Here is an 18,001-nt window from a genome sequence, read left to right as displayed (position 1 = left end):
AGACTGTTAATGTCACTTTTGCATTAGAATTCCTTCCATGAGAGTTAAAAATGGCTTGGCCAGCAATGCCTGTATTAAGCAGGTATTGTGAGGTTAAAAATCCTCATTAGTTTTCTCCTGATTCAATGCTGTTATTTTTATAATATAATTTATAATAATATTCATATATTTTCGGGCAACAGGAATGTTGATTGCATTAGCAAATTCTTGGATATTTTAATATTTGGATTGCTGGTAATGCAAGGTACCAGGTGGCTTTTGGAACATGCTTTAGGCCTTTTTTACTCTGTGTTTTTAAGAGCTTTCTCCCTTTTCTGCCCAATCATGCCCCAAATAAGTTCTCTGGCATTTCTTTCTATTCATTTTCAGCTGTTAAGAAACTGATTGTGACATCCAAGTATGGCTTGTAGCATTGATTCCCTTTAAGATTCTTCTGTCCTCCTTTTATAAAAAATTTGCTTTCTGGAATACCAACAGCATCCTCCCTCCATATTTTGCATTAATTTAGTACCTGAGAGATATTTTCTTGCCAAGAAAGGTTCTCTTCAGGGTTTCAGTGATTGCTGCTGGACCAGCCCATCCATCCTTATCCCCAGATGAACTCCAGCCTGAGGATCCAGAGCTCTGTTTTCCTGGTGCTGTTGCCAGCGGCACTTTTGTTCCATGTTGGTTGCTGTAGTAAAGCACTTTGCTGTTTGTTTATGTTGCATGTTTGTTGACTCAGCTTTCAAGATTTTTAAATATGCACTGGAAACTGAGAGTACTTCCTTGTGTTTTGTGACACTGGTAACGTATTAATGAAGCTCTGTTAGTAAAAGAAGTATCCCTGTGTTCTATTACAGGTTTTGGGATTTGAAGTTGATACGGTGAACTCTGTCCAGTTTTCAAACCACACAGGTAAAATTTTACAGATACTACTCCACAGTCACTCAGCTCTGCTCAACACGTGGCTCACCTCATCCCATGGCAGTGGAGAGGAGATTGGCCTTTTGTTTTCACTCACATTTTCAAGATATAGCACGAAAATGTAATTTTCATGTTCTGAAAGTCTCTCTGAAGTCTGGATTTGGGAGTAGGGCATGATATGAGGTGGTAGTGTCCTGATCTGCCCTTCAGAGTGTGAGTTTCTCTTTGTTAGGTAGTAATCTAATTAACTCAGACAGTGAAACAACACAAATAAGGCCATTTACACAGCCAGGCCTGTGAATGGGGGAGTCTTCAGAATGGTTTTCTGTGCATTATGGCCCTATGACAGTCATAATCACATTACCAACCCAAACATCAGAGAATACTGAGGTAGACTCAATGTTTCCTATCTTTGTGTGCCTACCCAGATGGCTAGCAAGTATCCTAAAATTTGGAGGGAGGAAGGGTGTTAATACATTTGGGTGTATTTTTATTTTATTTTATTTATATGATGCACTCAAATAATACTTTCAGACTTATTAATATTCAGAGTGCTAGAGAACTTTTACCTTTTGAAAGAAAGATGAAATTTATGTTTATTTTAGCAATACCTTTCACCCACAAAGGAGCTCCAAGTGACTTGCTGTTTCTGGATCAAAAGAGACACATTTACTGTCTTGGTGGTGATGGATTATTTGAGGGGAGATCTACTCTAGATAAAGACATTCCACAGGTGTCTTAAGAAGCAAAACCAGACTTTAACATCTTGAAAAAGAGCAAAATTTGTTTCTGACACACACACACAAAAAACCCCAAACAAACAAAGAAACAAACAAAAGAAAAAACCCAAACAAACAAAAAAACAACAAACAAAAAACACAAAATAATAAAAAAAAAAAAACAAACCAACCAAACAAAAAAACCCCCCACAAATGTTGAGGTACTTTCCTAGTATCTCACAGGAACAGGTGTGTTAATAAACTGCTCATTTTTGGAACAGAGAGCAGACAAGGAAGCCTCTGTCTTCTCTCACTGTGTTGAGCTCCATGCAGCTTTCAAGAGATTATAAGATGCCTATCATGGAAGGAATGTAGTGTCAACCTGGGAAGAAGAAATTAATGTTTCAAAAGTAGCTTGAAAGCCATCTCTGCTTGTTAAGGAAAGGCACAAAAGAGGTAATAATTAAACAAGGGGGTGGGTGCCTTTTTTGGCTCAGTCAAAAAGCTGCTTATTTTGCTCGTACCCTTTGGCACAGTACAAAGGTTCTGTCATGTTTTTCAGAGGTACTTAGGTGTAACTTCCATTTCTTTAATGTGTTTAGGTTTGGAGTTTGGGATTTTCTGTTGTTTGGTGTTGGGAGCTGGGTAAAACTCCTGTGATCTTCCAGAAATTAAGCAATTTTTTCATGTTAAATAACTTGGCTCTTAAGGTGCATGAGCACATGTTGTTTGTTGGCTTTCAGTTTCAAGATTAAATCAGCTTTACAGGGCATTAAAAGAGCTTAGAAGAAGTTTTACTGACCATGAACTGAATGTGTCTGAAGGTAGGAAAATTACATTACCAATAGGATGAGCAGGTTCTTAAAACAGAAAAGAAAGAAACAGCTGGAGAAAGGTTACCAGTGTTTCATTCAAGGTTTGGCAGACAGTGGAGATAGTAGAAGGGTAGTAGATAGTAGTGGATAATAGAAGGGTCTTCCCCCAAAAGAAGACCTAAATGAACATCCTAAACCCAAAAATGTCTCAAAGGTCACAAGTCTGTAAAATATAAACACCAGGAATTACTCCTGGTGTTTAGCAGTGACATTATTTCTTTTTTTCTTTTTTCCTGTAATCTTGATTGTCTTAGAAAATGCGTTTAAAACAAAATCCCAGAGGTTGCCACACAATCTCATGGCTTTGGGAAGCAGAACTTGGGTCTGGAGGGGTGCTGCAATACACAAGCACTGTGTGCTGGATGAATGGGTGAAGGCAACTTGATTTTCCTATAAAAACAAAATCTTATGAGAACCCTTTCTGGCATCCTCATTAAAGCTGAAGGACAAATTCCTCCTTCAAAATCTAGGTGTGAACTGTAATTTCTGAAAGAATGCCACATACCAGAGGAGCACAGGTAGAAAAGTCTGTGAGGTTCTGGACATGATGTTCTTTCTTTCCTTCTTTTCCTGTTTTTAAACTTGGTCCTGGCAGCAAAAGATAAAATGCAGAGAGAATTTATGACTAACAGACTTTCTTGGGTGAATCATTATTGCTCTTTTTTTGCCCTGTCTTTAAATTAGTAAGCTACCACGGGCAACTTTCTGCTGACTCCTGCTCAGAAAATTCAGCTTTCTTTAGTCTCTGATAATCCTGAAATTTGGAAAATGTGCTTTAAATCAGTCCCCCTGGGAGAACAGTTTGTCATGTTGCTTCGTGAGGATCTTTTGTGATTAGAGTGACTCACACTTGAATGGCATCGTGCTTCATGTACAAATAAAAGAAGCTGTCATGCAGCCTACAAAGACTGTGCTTTTTATTCTATTTTACTGTACTGTTTGCAGAAGCATCTCATTGTCTGATGTGCAAAAATTAAAATCTAGATTTTTTTTTTAATTCTGTTGTTGATATTTTGGGGTGCATTTTTAATTCCTCAGGGATTTTCATTTTTGTTTTTCATTGGTAGGTTACCAGCAAGCATATAATATGCTTACTTTGCTGTCCAAATCCTACCTTTGAAACTGCTCTGGAACAAAGAGCCCAGGGGTTTTTTTTCTGCTCCTTTTTATTTCTAAGCACTTTTGACTTCCACTTAGTGGGTGTGTAGTGGGTGGTTGGGTTGGCTGGTAGGTCTAATACGTGATAAATTATAATTATGTCTTGATGTGATTCCTCATAGTCTGCCACCCATATGCAGTCACTCACACCTGTGTGTGCAGGGGCAAAAAGAAAAGATCTCCACTCATGCCTGACACTGCTAGTATTTTACTCCCACACTGCCCAGCTGTAAAAAATCCAGTGGGGAATTTGGTACAGTATTTCTGTTTTTGTTGAAGGCCTCCTGGTAGCTAAAGATTAGTCATGTGTTTAGACCAGGTTGTCTGCTGGAGTTTACATGTGAATTTTGTAATTCCAACCAGACTGCCTGTCCATCATGTGCCTTAAACACTAGATCTTTCTTCCTTTTTCCCATGTGAAATACTTGGGTAGTGAAGCCACTTGGAATAGTTTTGCAGGGAGCACCACAGGAGGAACTCAAACCTCAGAACAGAGTGTTCTGGGTTGGAAAACAAAGAAATCTTACACGCCTTGCTGTACCGAAATGGTAGCTTATTTTTTGTTTTGCTGTGTTGCTTGGTTGGGGTTTTTTGTCCCTTCTGATATGCTTGGGACTTTTATTTTCTTTCTTCCTTGTTTTTGGAAGTAATTAAGAGGATTATAAATACATTCCAAAGGAGAAAAAAAGTACTAGTAGAGGAAGGCAAGACAAAAAAGTGTGTAAATTCATCTTGGGTATAGTATTAGCTACCTCTCTGGGTTGTGGTTTTGTTATTTTTTTTTCTTTTTCATACAGATGAACCAAGATATTTCCCTGGAGACTGATGAATACATATGTCCTTTTAGAGGGATAAGTGACATAAGTCAGGATATCTTACCTGTTTTTCATTCCCTTATGTGCTAAAACCAAATACATAATTGCAATAAAAGGTCGTATCACAGATAAGCAGAAGGAGTATAAAGTCATTTGAATGCTTATGCTCTTCTGTGTGTTTAAAATTATTTACAGATCTGGGAGATTAATGCAGTTAGTCTGAGCCAAGTGGTCTTTTGGAGAGCTGGATCATGATTTGCAATGTTCTCTGTTCTCTCAGTCCAGCACTGAGGGGAATTATTTGGTGGTTTTGCACATAAAACAAGGAAGACTCAGGGAAGACCCCTTTCAAGATAGTCCCTCTTCCTGAGACCCCAACTTATCCATTCTGCAGTTAGTGAAACACTTTTTGAACATGAGTAACTGGCTTTTTCTTCTGTCCCTCTACAGAAGCTGATTTTTGGTTGTATATTCCACGAGGAGAGCAGGATAAATGCAGGGTTTGCACCTTGTTCATCATGTTACATGACATTAACCTGGGGAAAGGGCTCAGGGTGATTTCCATTTTGCTGCCAGTTTTGATTTTGTTTGTTTATTCTTGCTCCAGCATAATTCAGTTCCTAGTGAAATCACAGTTCTCTGCAGATCCAGTGAAGGCATTCACCTTTTTTTTCTGTCTGAATAGCTGGGGCTTCCCTGAGAGCTTCCCTAGGGTTTTGTTTTTCCTCTGGCTGTTGTGTGATTAGACTTTAGGTCGTATTACACTTTACCACGTAGTAAAAAGGCTCCTTTAGAACCTTTGGAAGTCATTGCTACAGAGTTCAATGTCCCTGCCCCGTGTGGGTGAGTTACCAATTCCTGAGCTAAGCTGGGCTGCTGCCCAATATTGTGTTTCCATATTTACTTCTCCCCCTCAGTGGAGGGATCAGTGTGACATGAACCCCGTGCATTGAGTATTTAAGGCAGCTTGGTACAGACAGCTTGACACAGCCAGGTGAACTCTTAGTTAAATGGTGAATTTGTAGGGATGCCTCCTGAGAGTATCTGGATTGTCTGGGCAATCTATCATATTTACATTTATGGCCACATGTGAGGCAAAAATCTGCGCTTTTGCCAGCAGATCTTGCTTCTGGGTGAAAAGTGCACCCAGTTTCATTCATGGCCACAGTGGAAGGACCCTGTTGTGTCTCTGTACTGGCTTTGCAGTGCTACAGAGATTCAAGGAAGAGGAGAGGACAGATGATTTCTCTCTGGCACTGCAGATGTGACAGAACAAACATCTGCATATGTGTTAATTAACCAGCTACTGGGGTTAGGTGTAGTCAAGGGTTCCTCATACGCTCGGGGTGCCTGAAGAACTAGAGGTGTGCCTGGGTGTTGGCTGTTGCAGTTTTGAATATCACTGTATTTTGCAATGAAACCACAGGCCTAACACACGGAAATCCCCCACTTTGTCCATTTCTTCACAGGGACTTTGTGGGAGGCATTTGCCTGGGAGAGAGTGGTGGTGGCTGATGTGAGTCAGGCCCCCAGCCAGCTGGCAGCGAGTCGTGTTTTAGAGGCTTGGCCTTTGTGAGCTGAGGAGAACAAAATGATCCATCTGCTCACCATACTGTGGGTGTATTTGCATTCATAAGAAGGAAAACTGAAAAATGTGCTTAGACTAAGCTCCAGGCACCTTTTGGCAGTTACTCTAATAACACAGTTTAGAGTGATAATCAAAACCAACAGTTTTTATCACAGAATTTCCTAACTGCAAGAGCAGAAGTTATCACACAAGGGTGGTATGGAAGAAGATACATGATTTTAACATTTCACTTTTCCTAATTCCAGTTAATAAAAAGATAAGCTTTTTAACAACCTCTGATTTTATGGAAGTTGGAAGAGTTAAACTGTGGGTGCTTCATCTAAAATCCTGGAGGAAGCTCCATTCTTACCTACAGGGAAGGGATTGGTGCCACCTGGATGGGCAGCAGGCTTTGACAACAAGGTGCAAGGTGCATTTACATTTTTCAATAAATATTTAGAGTCTGTTAAGGGAAATTATTTTTGTTTTCCTTGAAATTGGCTTCCATGAAGCTTGGTCCACTGTTTCAGCTTCTCCCAAGTAACTTCACATTCCATCCGCTTCTCGGCTGAGAATATTGGCTTGTAATTCTTCGAGATCATTCAAGGATAAGAGTGTATGGATATTATTTGTCTGTTTATAGTGTCTTTCTGCTACTCATTTCCTCCTCCAGGATTCTCAGTACTAAAGCTGTGCTATTTTGGGAAGAAAATCTGTCGGATGACATTATATGTCTATTCGTTACATGCGGGTCCCAGCAAGCACCACATCTGATGGGGTGCAGCAGTGCTGCATATCTGGGTATGGACAGATCCACAAACCTGTTAAGCTTGTCATCTAACTGTCAATTTTGTCTTTTTTAATATAGTATAAAATAACAAAGATATGTTGTGCTGACACCCTCCTCCAGTGAAGCCTAAAACATATGTTTGTCACCCTCCGCACAGGAAAGGGGTAGTTGCAAAGGCTCCATGGGAAATCTTGCAGGAGCTTGTGTGTTCTCAGCTTGATTTGCTGGTAAATGGACAGTCTCAAATTGCAGTGTAGTCATTCTTAGGGAGACAGAAGCACTAAGAAGAAGCTGAGCACATCAACTGTTCTGCTGACAGCAGCTTTCATTCGGCAACAGCATTTTACAGAAGAGGTGGAAATGCTTTTTGATGCTGATAATTGATGTGGTCCCTGCATGTGTATAATGTGTGATCTGAAATAGAAAATCCAGCTCTTGAGAAAAATTATCTGGCATTTGCTTTGCAGGTTATGCCCACTGGAAGGGTCAGGTGTTGAATTCAGATGAGCTTCATGAACTATATGAAGGACTGAAGCTGAACAAGGTCAACCGCTACGATTATGTACTCACAGGTAAGATGAGCTGGTTCCCTGGAGTTCTCACGAGATGTAAACAGAACTAAAGAAATATAAACCATATCCCTCCTTATTGCAAACCAAGCAATTAAAATTTCCCTCCTTTGGTTCCTCCTGCAATTTCACCTGTATATTATTGTCTCAACTGCTCGTGCTGTTTAATTTGGAACAGCCAGAGCTCTCCAGCCTGCAGGTTGTAACTGGGTGGGTAAATTGATCCCCTTGTATAATTTACAGACTTGTACAGGCCAGTCATGTGCAGGCATACTTAATGTTTTGGGAGTGCCTCTACTGGAAAAAAAAGGATGAGGAATGTCAGAGTATTATTTTAAAATTTGTTAGGAAGACATGAGTTTAACCCTTGCTCCTAAATCTGCAGCACTGACACTCTGTGCTACTGCAGCATGATTTTATACACAGTTGTATGTCCTTGATTTTTTTGCTTGATCTTTCAGGCATAGTGCTTGGACATGGAGCAAAGTATAAGCAGGGTTGGATTTTGGGGTTGACTCTGTCATGTCTTCATTTTTTGCTCTTGTTACTATGTAGGTCATCTGAGTGAATACAGTCCTGCAGTGTCTTCCTTTTCTAGCACTAAGTACAAAGTGTTTATAAATACAGGCAAAAAGAACTTCTTGTAAAACATTTTCTGGAAATGAGAGATTCTAATTGCAGTTTTTATTAAAGATTGCTTCTCAATTCCTGCTTCTCAAAAGTAGGTTACCGATCAGGTTTCACCTCAGTAAGAGTTGTGCCTCTGGTTTAGATTACAGTATCATTTCTTTATAGCAGTGAACAGTCACTTTTTAAAGGTAAGCAGAAATATATAACCAGATTTAATTGATTTCATGGCTTTCACATGTAAGGAAGTTCTTTATATACAGGGAAAATTGGAAACTTTTAAGTGTATGGATTATAACTCCACAGCAGTCATTCTGGCTGGAAGGGTATGACATGTCTGAAGAGTTATTGTCAGGGCTTTTTCAAGGAATATCTCCAAAGTAAAGGAGACTAAATAGAAAGTAGATTGAACTAAGGTTAAGAAATTAATTTTGGCATAAAGGAGTTCTCTGTGATTGAGAAATAGATGAACACCCTTTTTTTCCTTGAAAGAACTCTCTCAGAGGACATTTCCAGGAAGAACACATTGTATTGCAGGAATTTTCAGGAGATGCTAGTATGCAAAAATTCTAAATAGTGTTTGAGTATTCTTTTAGCTGAAATGTTCCTTTTTTATTTTACTTCCAACTCTTGGAAGAGACCTCTACACCCTTTCTATCACAGTCTTGTACTGCCAAAATGGATGTAAGAGATGAAAAGTGGAAGAATGAGAAACAGAAATCTTCAGCAAAAGAAAAGAAATTTCGGAGAAAAAGGGAATCTTTATTAACATGCCTTTTAAAAAAGGATTTGTGGGTAGATGGATCAGTGTGTTGTTCAAGTTTGTTTTAAAATCTTATTTGCTGTAGACATTTTCAGCATGGACAAAAAGAAGGCATGGGTAGAAATGTCAGTAATTTCTTAATATCCAGTAATACTTCCAGTGTTTTATTCTGCAGCTGCACTGTGACTGAACTTAAAATTCAGGGCCAAAAGTCAGATTTTTCTTTTCAAACAGGAACAGCCATTCACTATAGTGGACAACTACTTTGTACCTCCAACAACCTGGATATGATTATTTACACACTGAAAACAAGTTGATTTCTCAACGGACAGGATTTTATTGTTAATTGTATGTCTGGTGACTGTAGATATCTTGGCTGGGATGGAAGTTATTGTCTTTAGGCCACTTAGACAGAGTAACACTGTTAACTTTTGTGACTGTTGGTATTTGTAGATCTTCATATACTTGTTTCATTTACAGTAAAAGACTCAAGGTAAGAGATAAACTCCAGTTCAGTGTAATTGTTTTAAACACCTCTGTCAATAATGTTAACCAAGCTGTGTATTTTTTTTTTCAGCCAGTCTATAACAAAAATCTTTGCTTGACTCTTTTTCCTGATGATCAGCATTTCATAGATGTAAGGCAAAGCATTTTGGCCAAAAATCTTGGAAACTTTTTCCATTTCTCTGCAACATCTAAGAATTGATTAATTTTGTGAGTTTAAAAAAAAAAAATCTCCAAAAGGCACTTTTAAATATTTTAGTAGAGTGGACATTTCCAAGCTGAAGGTTTGAAGATACTACCTGACTCAAAATAATAGTATTGAATGAACTAAAATAAATTCAAATAAAATTGTTAATTTATAAATGCTGCAAATGAAGTTAATATATAAATATATAAATTAAGAAACATCTATAAAATAAAGAAATTAATTATTAAATAAGAATATTGTGGTGCTAGCAGTGTGATTAAGTCCTTAAAATATAGTAAAATTTATTTCCATTTTTTTTCACTGCTAAGCCTAAAAAACAGAAATTTTATTGGTACTTTGGCCATTGCTCCAAAATATTCAAAATTAAAACTCCATTGCATTAGTATGCTAGACTTTATCAGCGCAAACATTAATAATAATAATTAAAAAATTGCTTTAAAACAGAGTATGAGAAAAGTATATGGAAATTAAAATATTTACTACATCATAAATAATACTTATTAGACTGCTGTTTTGATGAAAAGGAAAGATTTTTTTCCTTTTAACCTGACCTTTGTTTATATATGTTCAAGCATTTTGAAATTGTATGAGCCATTCATATATAACATATTTAGTAAATGGATTCTTAAGGTTATATTTGTAGTTGTCTGAATTTGTTTCCCACCTATTTTTCCTGAATGAACTACTAAAAAGCCTTTGTTTTAAAAATGCATTTATCCAAAGAATGAGAAGTATGCAGCATTCCTATCCAAAACTAAAAACAGAAGAAGTGTTCATGAAAATAGACTTCACAAATGTCTTTCTTTTTATTTTTTTCCCCAAAGGGTATACAAGAGACACATCATTTCTTGCAATGGTGGTGGATATTGTCCAGGAGTTGAAGCAACAGAATTCCAACCTTGTATATGGTAAGGAAGTGCATTATAATCCTTTCTGTTTCATCACTGCGTTTTTATTAATTTTATTCACTTTACTGTTTTAGGATGACAGCACTGCTCTGATGTTACACAGCATTTCACAACCATCTTCTCCACTGATCTGGGGGCTCTTTGAGGCTCCAGTGGTGTTTCATTTCAGCTTTAAGTGTTGAGGGACTTGGCTTTTTATCTTTCTGATTTTATGCCTTTCAGTATGTTTCTTGCCTTATGCTGTCCAAGGGAGAATGTGCCTTGAGGACTGACTGTCTGTATCCAAGAAAGGATAAAAATCCCAGCCAGCTGCTGCTGGTGGTAGCTCAGAGGCTGCATGTGCCTGAAGCCTCTCCCTGACTTCCCAGTCAGTCAAAAGCAGGACAGACTCTCCCGTGTTGCCCTGCCATGGCTTCATGTAACATCCCATAAATGTCTTACTTTGCCTTGTAAGCTTCATGATTTACCTTCAACTCCAAGTCTTTTTTTAGCTCTGGTGCCTTCTGCTAAAATGTGGGAGCAACAGGCTCTAGCAACTGTCCTCATTAACATGTCATGTCAGGCTTAAACCTGTGGGAAAAAAATTCTCCTCTTTCCTTCCTGAATCTCTTTTGGGACATTTGAACATAACCAGTGTAGGCTTGAATTGAGCAAACGTTTAGAGTGACAGGGCAAGCTCAGGGAGGATTTAGTGGGATAAAAAGCTGTGAATTATGGTTTTTAGCTGTCATCTTCAGGTTCAGTAAACTGTGTGGTCAGGAAGCATTTAGAAAGATTGGCAGGATTTGCAGGTGTCTACTGCTGATGACTTAAAATTAACAAAGCACAGTGCTCATTCAGGAAAATGTAGCAGAGAGATCTTCACTGGGTTTTGTTACTTTTTAGTCTTTATTAACACTGTTGCATTGTCAGATTCTCCAGAGCCTTGTATGAAAACTAAGGACTGTTGGAATATGAGTAGAAAGGAGCATCTCACTGTATAGAAAAGGAAGAGGTCAGATGTGGAGATCACAGCTAGGCTTCTAAGACCCTTTATATTTAATAAATAGATTATAATGTAAGGAAAATACTTTTAAAATGTAAAACAAATTACCCTCTTTTTATTCATAGAAAAACTTCCTTAAATACTGATTGGATTTGTATTTCTTTTTTATCTTGCTAAAGGCTCTTTTAATATAATGAGCAATGTTCCTTTTTGAAGTACACTGTGGCTATTTCCATGCTCTGAAACTGAGGACACTTGGAATACATTGTTAATGCTGCTGATGATACAGAACCCATCCCAAACACATGTTAATATTACTACACCAAATATGAATTCATGTACTTTGGCATGGATTTTCTTACTGTTTCATTATAATACACTTTTTATTTAATATACACTCAACATTTTGGTGTGTACATTTGGCATGTATTTTTTTACACTGAAGTAGAAATGGGACTCTTTTCAGAGCTATTAGCTTCTCCCACATTTCTTCCCAACTGTACTACCATTCCAGAGTTTAGGGTTGGGGAGTGAAGGGGAGGGCTCTTTGTGTTCTTCATAACAAAAGGCCCTTTACTCCCAGCACTCAGATCCTCTCATCCTCATCATCTTCAGACATAACAACATGGAAGCAGGCAGGAGAGGGTGATCCCAACTTGATAACTGTTTAAGACATGGCCTACTCTTTCAGGATTGGCAGCCACCAGTTACAAATTTCAGGCTGAGTGTACTGCAAGAGCTGTGAAATTATATAAGCTGTTACCTAGAATTTTTCCCTTCAACCAGGGTCTCTATAACTGTACCCCATTTCTAAACCTAAATTTATTCTATTACAGTGTGTGATCCAGTGATGGGTGATAAATGGAATGGAGAAGGCTCTATGGTTAGTATTCATCTGTTTGGATTCTCTGTGCAGTGAATGTTTGTTTTATAAAGATGTGTGAAGATTTATTAATTTTTAAACACCCAAACTAAGCTACTTTACCTAAGTGTGGCTTTGAATCCCAGTAAGAAAGTTTGTGCTTTAATTTCTTGTATTTGAATGAGTTTAGTATGTGGGAGGAATGACAGCTGCATAGCCCTGGGATTATTTCAGGCTCTCTGCTGAGACAACAGAGGGAATACAGACCATGTCTGCAGGAAAATATCCCGATACTCTACCTCCCTGTGTCACTGGAGTTCTCTCATCTTCTGTCAGGAGCTCTGTTTTGGCTGGTAGCCTGGCTGGCATTGTCAGCTGTCTTGTGAATTGACACAGCACTGGAACCTAAATGAAGATAAGTTATTTTGTGTGGGATCCAACAGCTGTTAGGATTGGGCTGTGATCAGTGATGGAAAAGCTCCATGTGCCAATACCAGGCTGCATACTGACAAACATTCATTTTTGATCAAAACTAGCAAATAATTTCAGTAAAAAGGCAGTGAGGAGGGAGGGTTGCTGTCCCACATCACAGATCCTCCTGACAGCATTTGACACTGTTTCTTCTTCCCTAGTATGTGCCCAAGGATCTCCTCCCGGTCTACAGGGACAAAGTTGTACCTGTTGCAGATATAATTACTCCTAACCAGTTTGAAGCTGAGTAAGTACTTATTTCCTTTTCTAGCCAAATAAACTTGGGGACAAAATCAGGGAAGGCCGATACCCCATTATTTTATTTGTCTCACTATAGTGCCTTATGTAGGTATGTTTTGGGGTTTGGTTTTTAGCTGTTACTTTCAAGTGGTGCTTTTCAGACAACCTCAGATGTTCCATACTGAAATCAATAAAAAATCTGGAAGTTATGTGAGGAAAAGATTTCTCTTGTTTTCTCCAGTCTCTCATTTTCATGATTACTTCTTGTTATCCCCAGAGCCCTGTATCTAGGACAGGTTGAAAAAATACCTTCCCTATCCTTACCCATTACTATGGAAACTTTTATTATATGTTAGAATATTAAAACTGAGATAGTTGGGTTCAACCCCCCAAAACTAGGTTCAGAAATACCACCATGTCAACATCTCATAGGAGCTAAGAATTTAAATGCCTGCTGCTTGTCCTGTCCACATAGGACTGTGACTCTTTGGTCAGGAAATAATCTGTTGTGATCCATCACAGGCTGTGCCCCTGAGGGGAGGGAGCAGCTACATGGGAGATGGAGAGAAGACACTTGTAAGGGAATTTTTGTGGTACAGGGATCTCTAGAGGAGGCAGGTTAGGGCTGGTGTGAGTCCTCTGCAGAAGCACTATGTGTCTGTGCACGTAACCTTTAAAGACAGCGGTCTGGTCCAGCAGACCGTGAAGCTACAGAAGGTTTAGGCCTGTTTGGTGCAGTCCAAGCTTTCCTCCTTTCAAAGGATAAACAAAGCAGTCACTGCCTGTAGTACTTGTGCTCTTTTAAGATTTCTGTTTCATTCTCAGGTTACTCACGGGCAGGAAGATTTACACCGAAAAAGATGCTGTAGAGGTAAGTAGGGAAAGGGTAGGGTGTGTAAGATCTCGTTCTGCATTCCTGCCTGCAGTGCTGCAGTTTGCAGTTTGTCTTTAACCTTGAAGTCACTTTAGCCTCCATCCTTTCTTTCTGTATGTCAAAAAAGTTCATGCACTCCAGGCACAAAACATTTCCTATTTTAGTGTCAGACTTCAACAGAAACTTCCAGAAAGAGCTACAGATAAAGCCATTACCTTGGTAATGAGTAGATCTCTGTGAGGTTGCTTTCCTGCAGTGTAAGAAGAGAGGCAGCAGCACATGTGGCAAGTACCCAGACACTTATCAATGCTGTGGAAATGCTTTGGTTGGGGTGAAAACCTCGGGTGACCCTGGGCATCAGGAACCTGCTCAGGTCTCTCTGTTTGCTGTCCATGTGTGAGTCGTGCAGCAGCAAGGCTGAGTGTGAGGACAGCTTTTCCTCCTTCTCCCAGACAAATCCACAGCATTGACAGCTGCTGTCATTGCCATACAGAGATGATAGATAGCCTGCAAAAATATTGCATCGAGGTGTAAAGATTTACCCTTCCATACAAACTGAAGAAAATAAAAAACTGCAGGGCTTGGTGGTGAAGGACAAAATAGGAATGTGGTTTTATTGATGTCTTGAGAAGGGCTGAGCTCTTTGTTTTGTTGACTAGTCAAGTGCTTTCATAATGGACTGATGTTATTCCTTCCAGTTTGGTTTTGAACTTCAAAAGAACACAAAATCTCTAAGCAAACAGCAGCTGCAGTGGCACCCTGGAGAGTAGCTGGGGGTCTGTCAGCCCAAATGTTTGTTGTTTTTTTGCTGTAGCGACATCAGACAACATGGGTTGCTTGCCATTGATTCACTGCAGGAAGCATCTAAAAAGATCTCAGCTGTTTTAGTTCTCACCTTCCCCCCTCCCCAGTTTTACAACCCCCAGTTTTACATTACCCCACTGTGCTGGGTGAGGGTGATGAGCTGTGCTTTATGCCACTAACTGCAACTCAGTTCTTCTGTTCTCATCCTCACCAGTGGACCCACGGCCTTGAGGAGAACACAATTAGCTGGGCAGCCACTGGTTTTAGATTTGCATGTTTCAGCTGCAAACACAAGTTGCATGTGCTGAACAGTTGTGCAAGTTAGTTTTCTGACTGTTTGGTGTGATAGCATTTATTTGTGATGGGGTTTAAAAAAAATCTCTTCCAAAGAGGTGGAATTATATTTAGGAGTGGAAGCATTTTTAAAATAGTTGCTTGCAGGATATTATATTTTAATCTATCTGTCTCCCCAGCTGCATATCATATATAGTCTGTCCTTCTGAGTAATAATCTATGCTGGAATTTGTCCCCTTTTGAGGTGGTAGGAATTCTGGCATCAACTTCCATGGTGACATGCTTTCATTTCTTCAACAAGACTAGTGATGACAGTATAGCCATCTAACATAAAATTAAATATGATGTAATATTAATGTAGTCCTACGACTAGAAATAGTGGAGATTAGGTTCTTGGTGAATTGTGACTGAGAAATGAAATTTAGTTTAATACTATTTCACAGTTGATTATGTCAGTGTATGCTGGTGGATTTATTGCTTCTTTAAAACCCGACTGATGTCTGTGCAAAGAGGTCTGACAGTTGAAGAAACCTGGAGGCTTAGACAAGAAAGAAAAGCAATAGAGAATTAAAAAATAGCAGAAATAAATTCGTCTGCTCATGAGTCATAGCTAGCCTGAGAGGATTTTTAGTTAAACTCTACTGAGAGAATTAATATTTTATCTGTGTTTTATGCTAAACTCATTACTGAAGTCATTCTTTCTTCTGTGAAATCAAAATCACTTCTTTCTGTAGTAACCATTTGTGATGTCAGAAGTAGAGTATTTATGAGTTTAAGTGAGGAACACAGAGTGAAAATACACATGCAAAGGTATATAATTTGCAAGTGTAATTTGGAGGTTGAAACAGAATGAGAAAGGAATATTGAGACAGACACACTTGAACCTCTGATTTAACTTTTAAAAATTTTGCTAACTCTTAAAGTAGTAGCTAAATAAGATTTCAGGACCTGGATTTGTTGGGTTTCTAACAACTGTTTCAAGATGCCAGCTCAGGTGAACATGTCTGTGTATTTGTTCTCCTGTTCTTTTGATGATACGTTCTGAAAACATGATGCAGGCAAAAAATCTGATCACAGCTGAAACAGAGTGTTCTTTTCAGAGGAGCATCCAAAGATAACACAAACAGAGACGTTTGTATATTTTAACAAGTGTGTACATTTAAGTGTGGATGTTTTGATTCCCCTATATCAAAGTAATGCCCCTAATTCAAGTGAATTATTTGAGCAGAAACTGTTTTTTCTCTTTACAAAACATGCCAAAATAAGGTGCTGGTCAAAAATCCTAAGTATGATGCGAAGTTTATCCATAACTGCAGTCACTGATTCCTGCCTTTTTGTACATGGAAAGGTAATGGATATGCTCCATGCCATGGGACCAGAGACTGTGGTGATCACAAGCTCAGATCTACAGGCACCTCTGGGAAATGACTACTTAATTGCTCTGGGAAGCCACAGAAAAAGTAAGTCATGAACTCCTCCCTTGACTGTGCTTTCGTTTAACTTGTCTCTTGATGAAGTAATTTGTCACCCCCATCTGTGGTGCATGGAAGGAGTGTAGATCCCTAAGGGAACAGCTTTTCCTACAGTAATGTCAAGGAGTGGTAAGACTGGGGCTGCTCCCTGAGGGAACACAAGCTGGGAGCTGTGTGTGATCACAGCACAGGCAGAACACCCACAAGACTCAGACCCACTGTATCTGAATAAGGTGAGCAGGACAGGTCCCATTGAGAGGCCAGTGGTCATCAGAGGAAGGTGAGACAAGCCAGGTCTGAGATTAATCTGGAAAATCCAAACATTAAGTCAGGACAGCAGGGCTGAACACAGGAATACCTACAACAGAGCTCAGGCAAGGGTGCTTGTGCCCAGGCCTGAGCTTCTCTGCAGCTCCTGGGCAGAGGGTGCAGGGTGGAGGATGTCCTGGGTGAGTTTTATCAGGGCTCTTACAGCCCCTAGTAGTGGCCCTGAGAGTAGTGGTGATATAAAACAGGAACTTGGAATGTTTTGAATACTTTTCTGAAAAGTTACAGTGTACTGTTAGCAGACTGTTCCTCCCCTCATAGGTTATAAAATATGCTCCTCTTCCTTCTTTATATCCCCCTTTATTCCATCACCAAGATTCACTATGTTTCAGACTGTCACACAGTGTTTCCACCTGAGAAGGGCACAGTTTTGAGGAATGAAAAATGAAGGTGCTATCTACCTCCTCCCTCTTAAATGAAGTATGTAGAGTATATAAGTTGTAAATGCTACCCCAAGTTGGCCAAGTTTTTGAAGGTTGTACCTTTTAAAACCCCTCTCTTTTAAAGTACAAAGTTTACAATACTCCTTAGCAGCTTTACACTCCAAACAACAGAAGAATTCAAATCTGATGATCACTTTTAAAATTATTTCTTTTTAAATTCTAGTAAATGCTATTGTGTTAGTTGCTGGGTCTGTTACTTAACTGTCTATTTGTGTTATAGCTAAAGCAGATGGTACCAGGATAACACAAAGAATTCGAATGGAGTCTCCTAAAGTGGATGCTGTCTTTGTTGGAACAGGAGATCTGTTTGCTGCTATGCTTCTGGCATGGACACACAAGCATCCAAACAATTTGAAGGTGTGGGAGAAGTTACTCATCTCTCTGCAAGTTTAGACCGTGTTTCTTCTGGGTTTTTTATGACTTTTAATCTATGACATTATTTAAAGACTGTCTTCTGTTTTGGCTTTTTTTCCTCACCTCAGAGGAAAAAAACCCAGAATTTCCCTTTTACCAAAAGGAGCATCAAACAGTTGCATTTGCATTTCAGTTGGATTGATTTTGTAATTTTTCCAAATAAGATGATGTTCTCTCTAGAGAGAGAGACTGCATGCATGCTTGTAATTACATTTTTTTATCTTCATGTCATAATAAGCACTGAAAACAATTTCTCAGATCTATTTTTCTGTTCCTTTCCCTTAAGGATATAGAGTCCTCGATATGAGTATATGGTTTCTAATACCTGTTCTGGGAGAATTAGCTCAGTTGGTTAGAGAATTAAGTCAAAAATTTTTTCCCCCAAACTCTACATTACATAGTTGTC

General features: G+C 39.0%; 1 protein-coding gene across 1 annotated transcript in view; it reads left to right on the top strand.

Annotated features, from left to right (window-relative positions):
* PDXK (pyridoxal kinase) overlaps positions 1-18,001 on the top strand; it is a 47,338-nt gene that overhangs the window by 20,113 nt on the left and 9,224 nt on the right. Inside the window, exons 2-9 of the mRNA XM_051770908.1 lie at positions 843-897; positions 7,298-7,402; positions 10,326-10,409; positions 12,231-12,277; positions 12,889-12,974; positions 13,793-13,838; positions 16,288-16,399; positions 17,402-17,538. Of these exons, the coding sequence (XP_051626868.1) occupies positions 843-897; positions 7,298-7,402; positions 10,326-10,409; positions 12,231-12,277; positions 12,889-12,974; positions 13,793-13,838; positions 16,288-16,399; positions 17,402-17,538 (672 nt within the window). The remainder of the gene's footprint in view (positions 1-842; positions 898-7,297; positions 7,403-10,325; positions 10,410-12,230; positions 12,278-12,888; positions 12,975-13,792; positions 13,839-16,287; positions 16,400-17,401; positions 17,539-18,001) is intronic.

The sequence above is a fragment of the Manacus candei genome, unplaced genomic scaffold (assembly GCF_025592945.1).
Source record: "Manacus candei isolate 608988 ecotype Guabito, Panama unplaced genomic scaffold, ASM2559294v1 h1tg000126l, whole genome shotgun sequence".
NCBI classification, from domain to species: Eukaryota; Metazoa; Chordata; class Aves; order Passeriformes; family Pipridae; genus Manacus; species Manacus candei.
The sequence above is the reverse complement of the archived record's forward strand: the minus strand, read 5'-3'. Positions and strand labels throughout refer to the sequence as shown.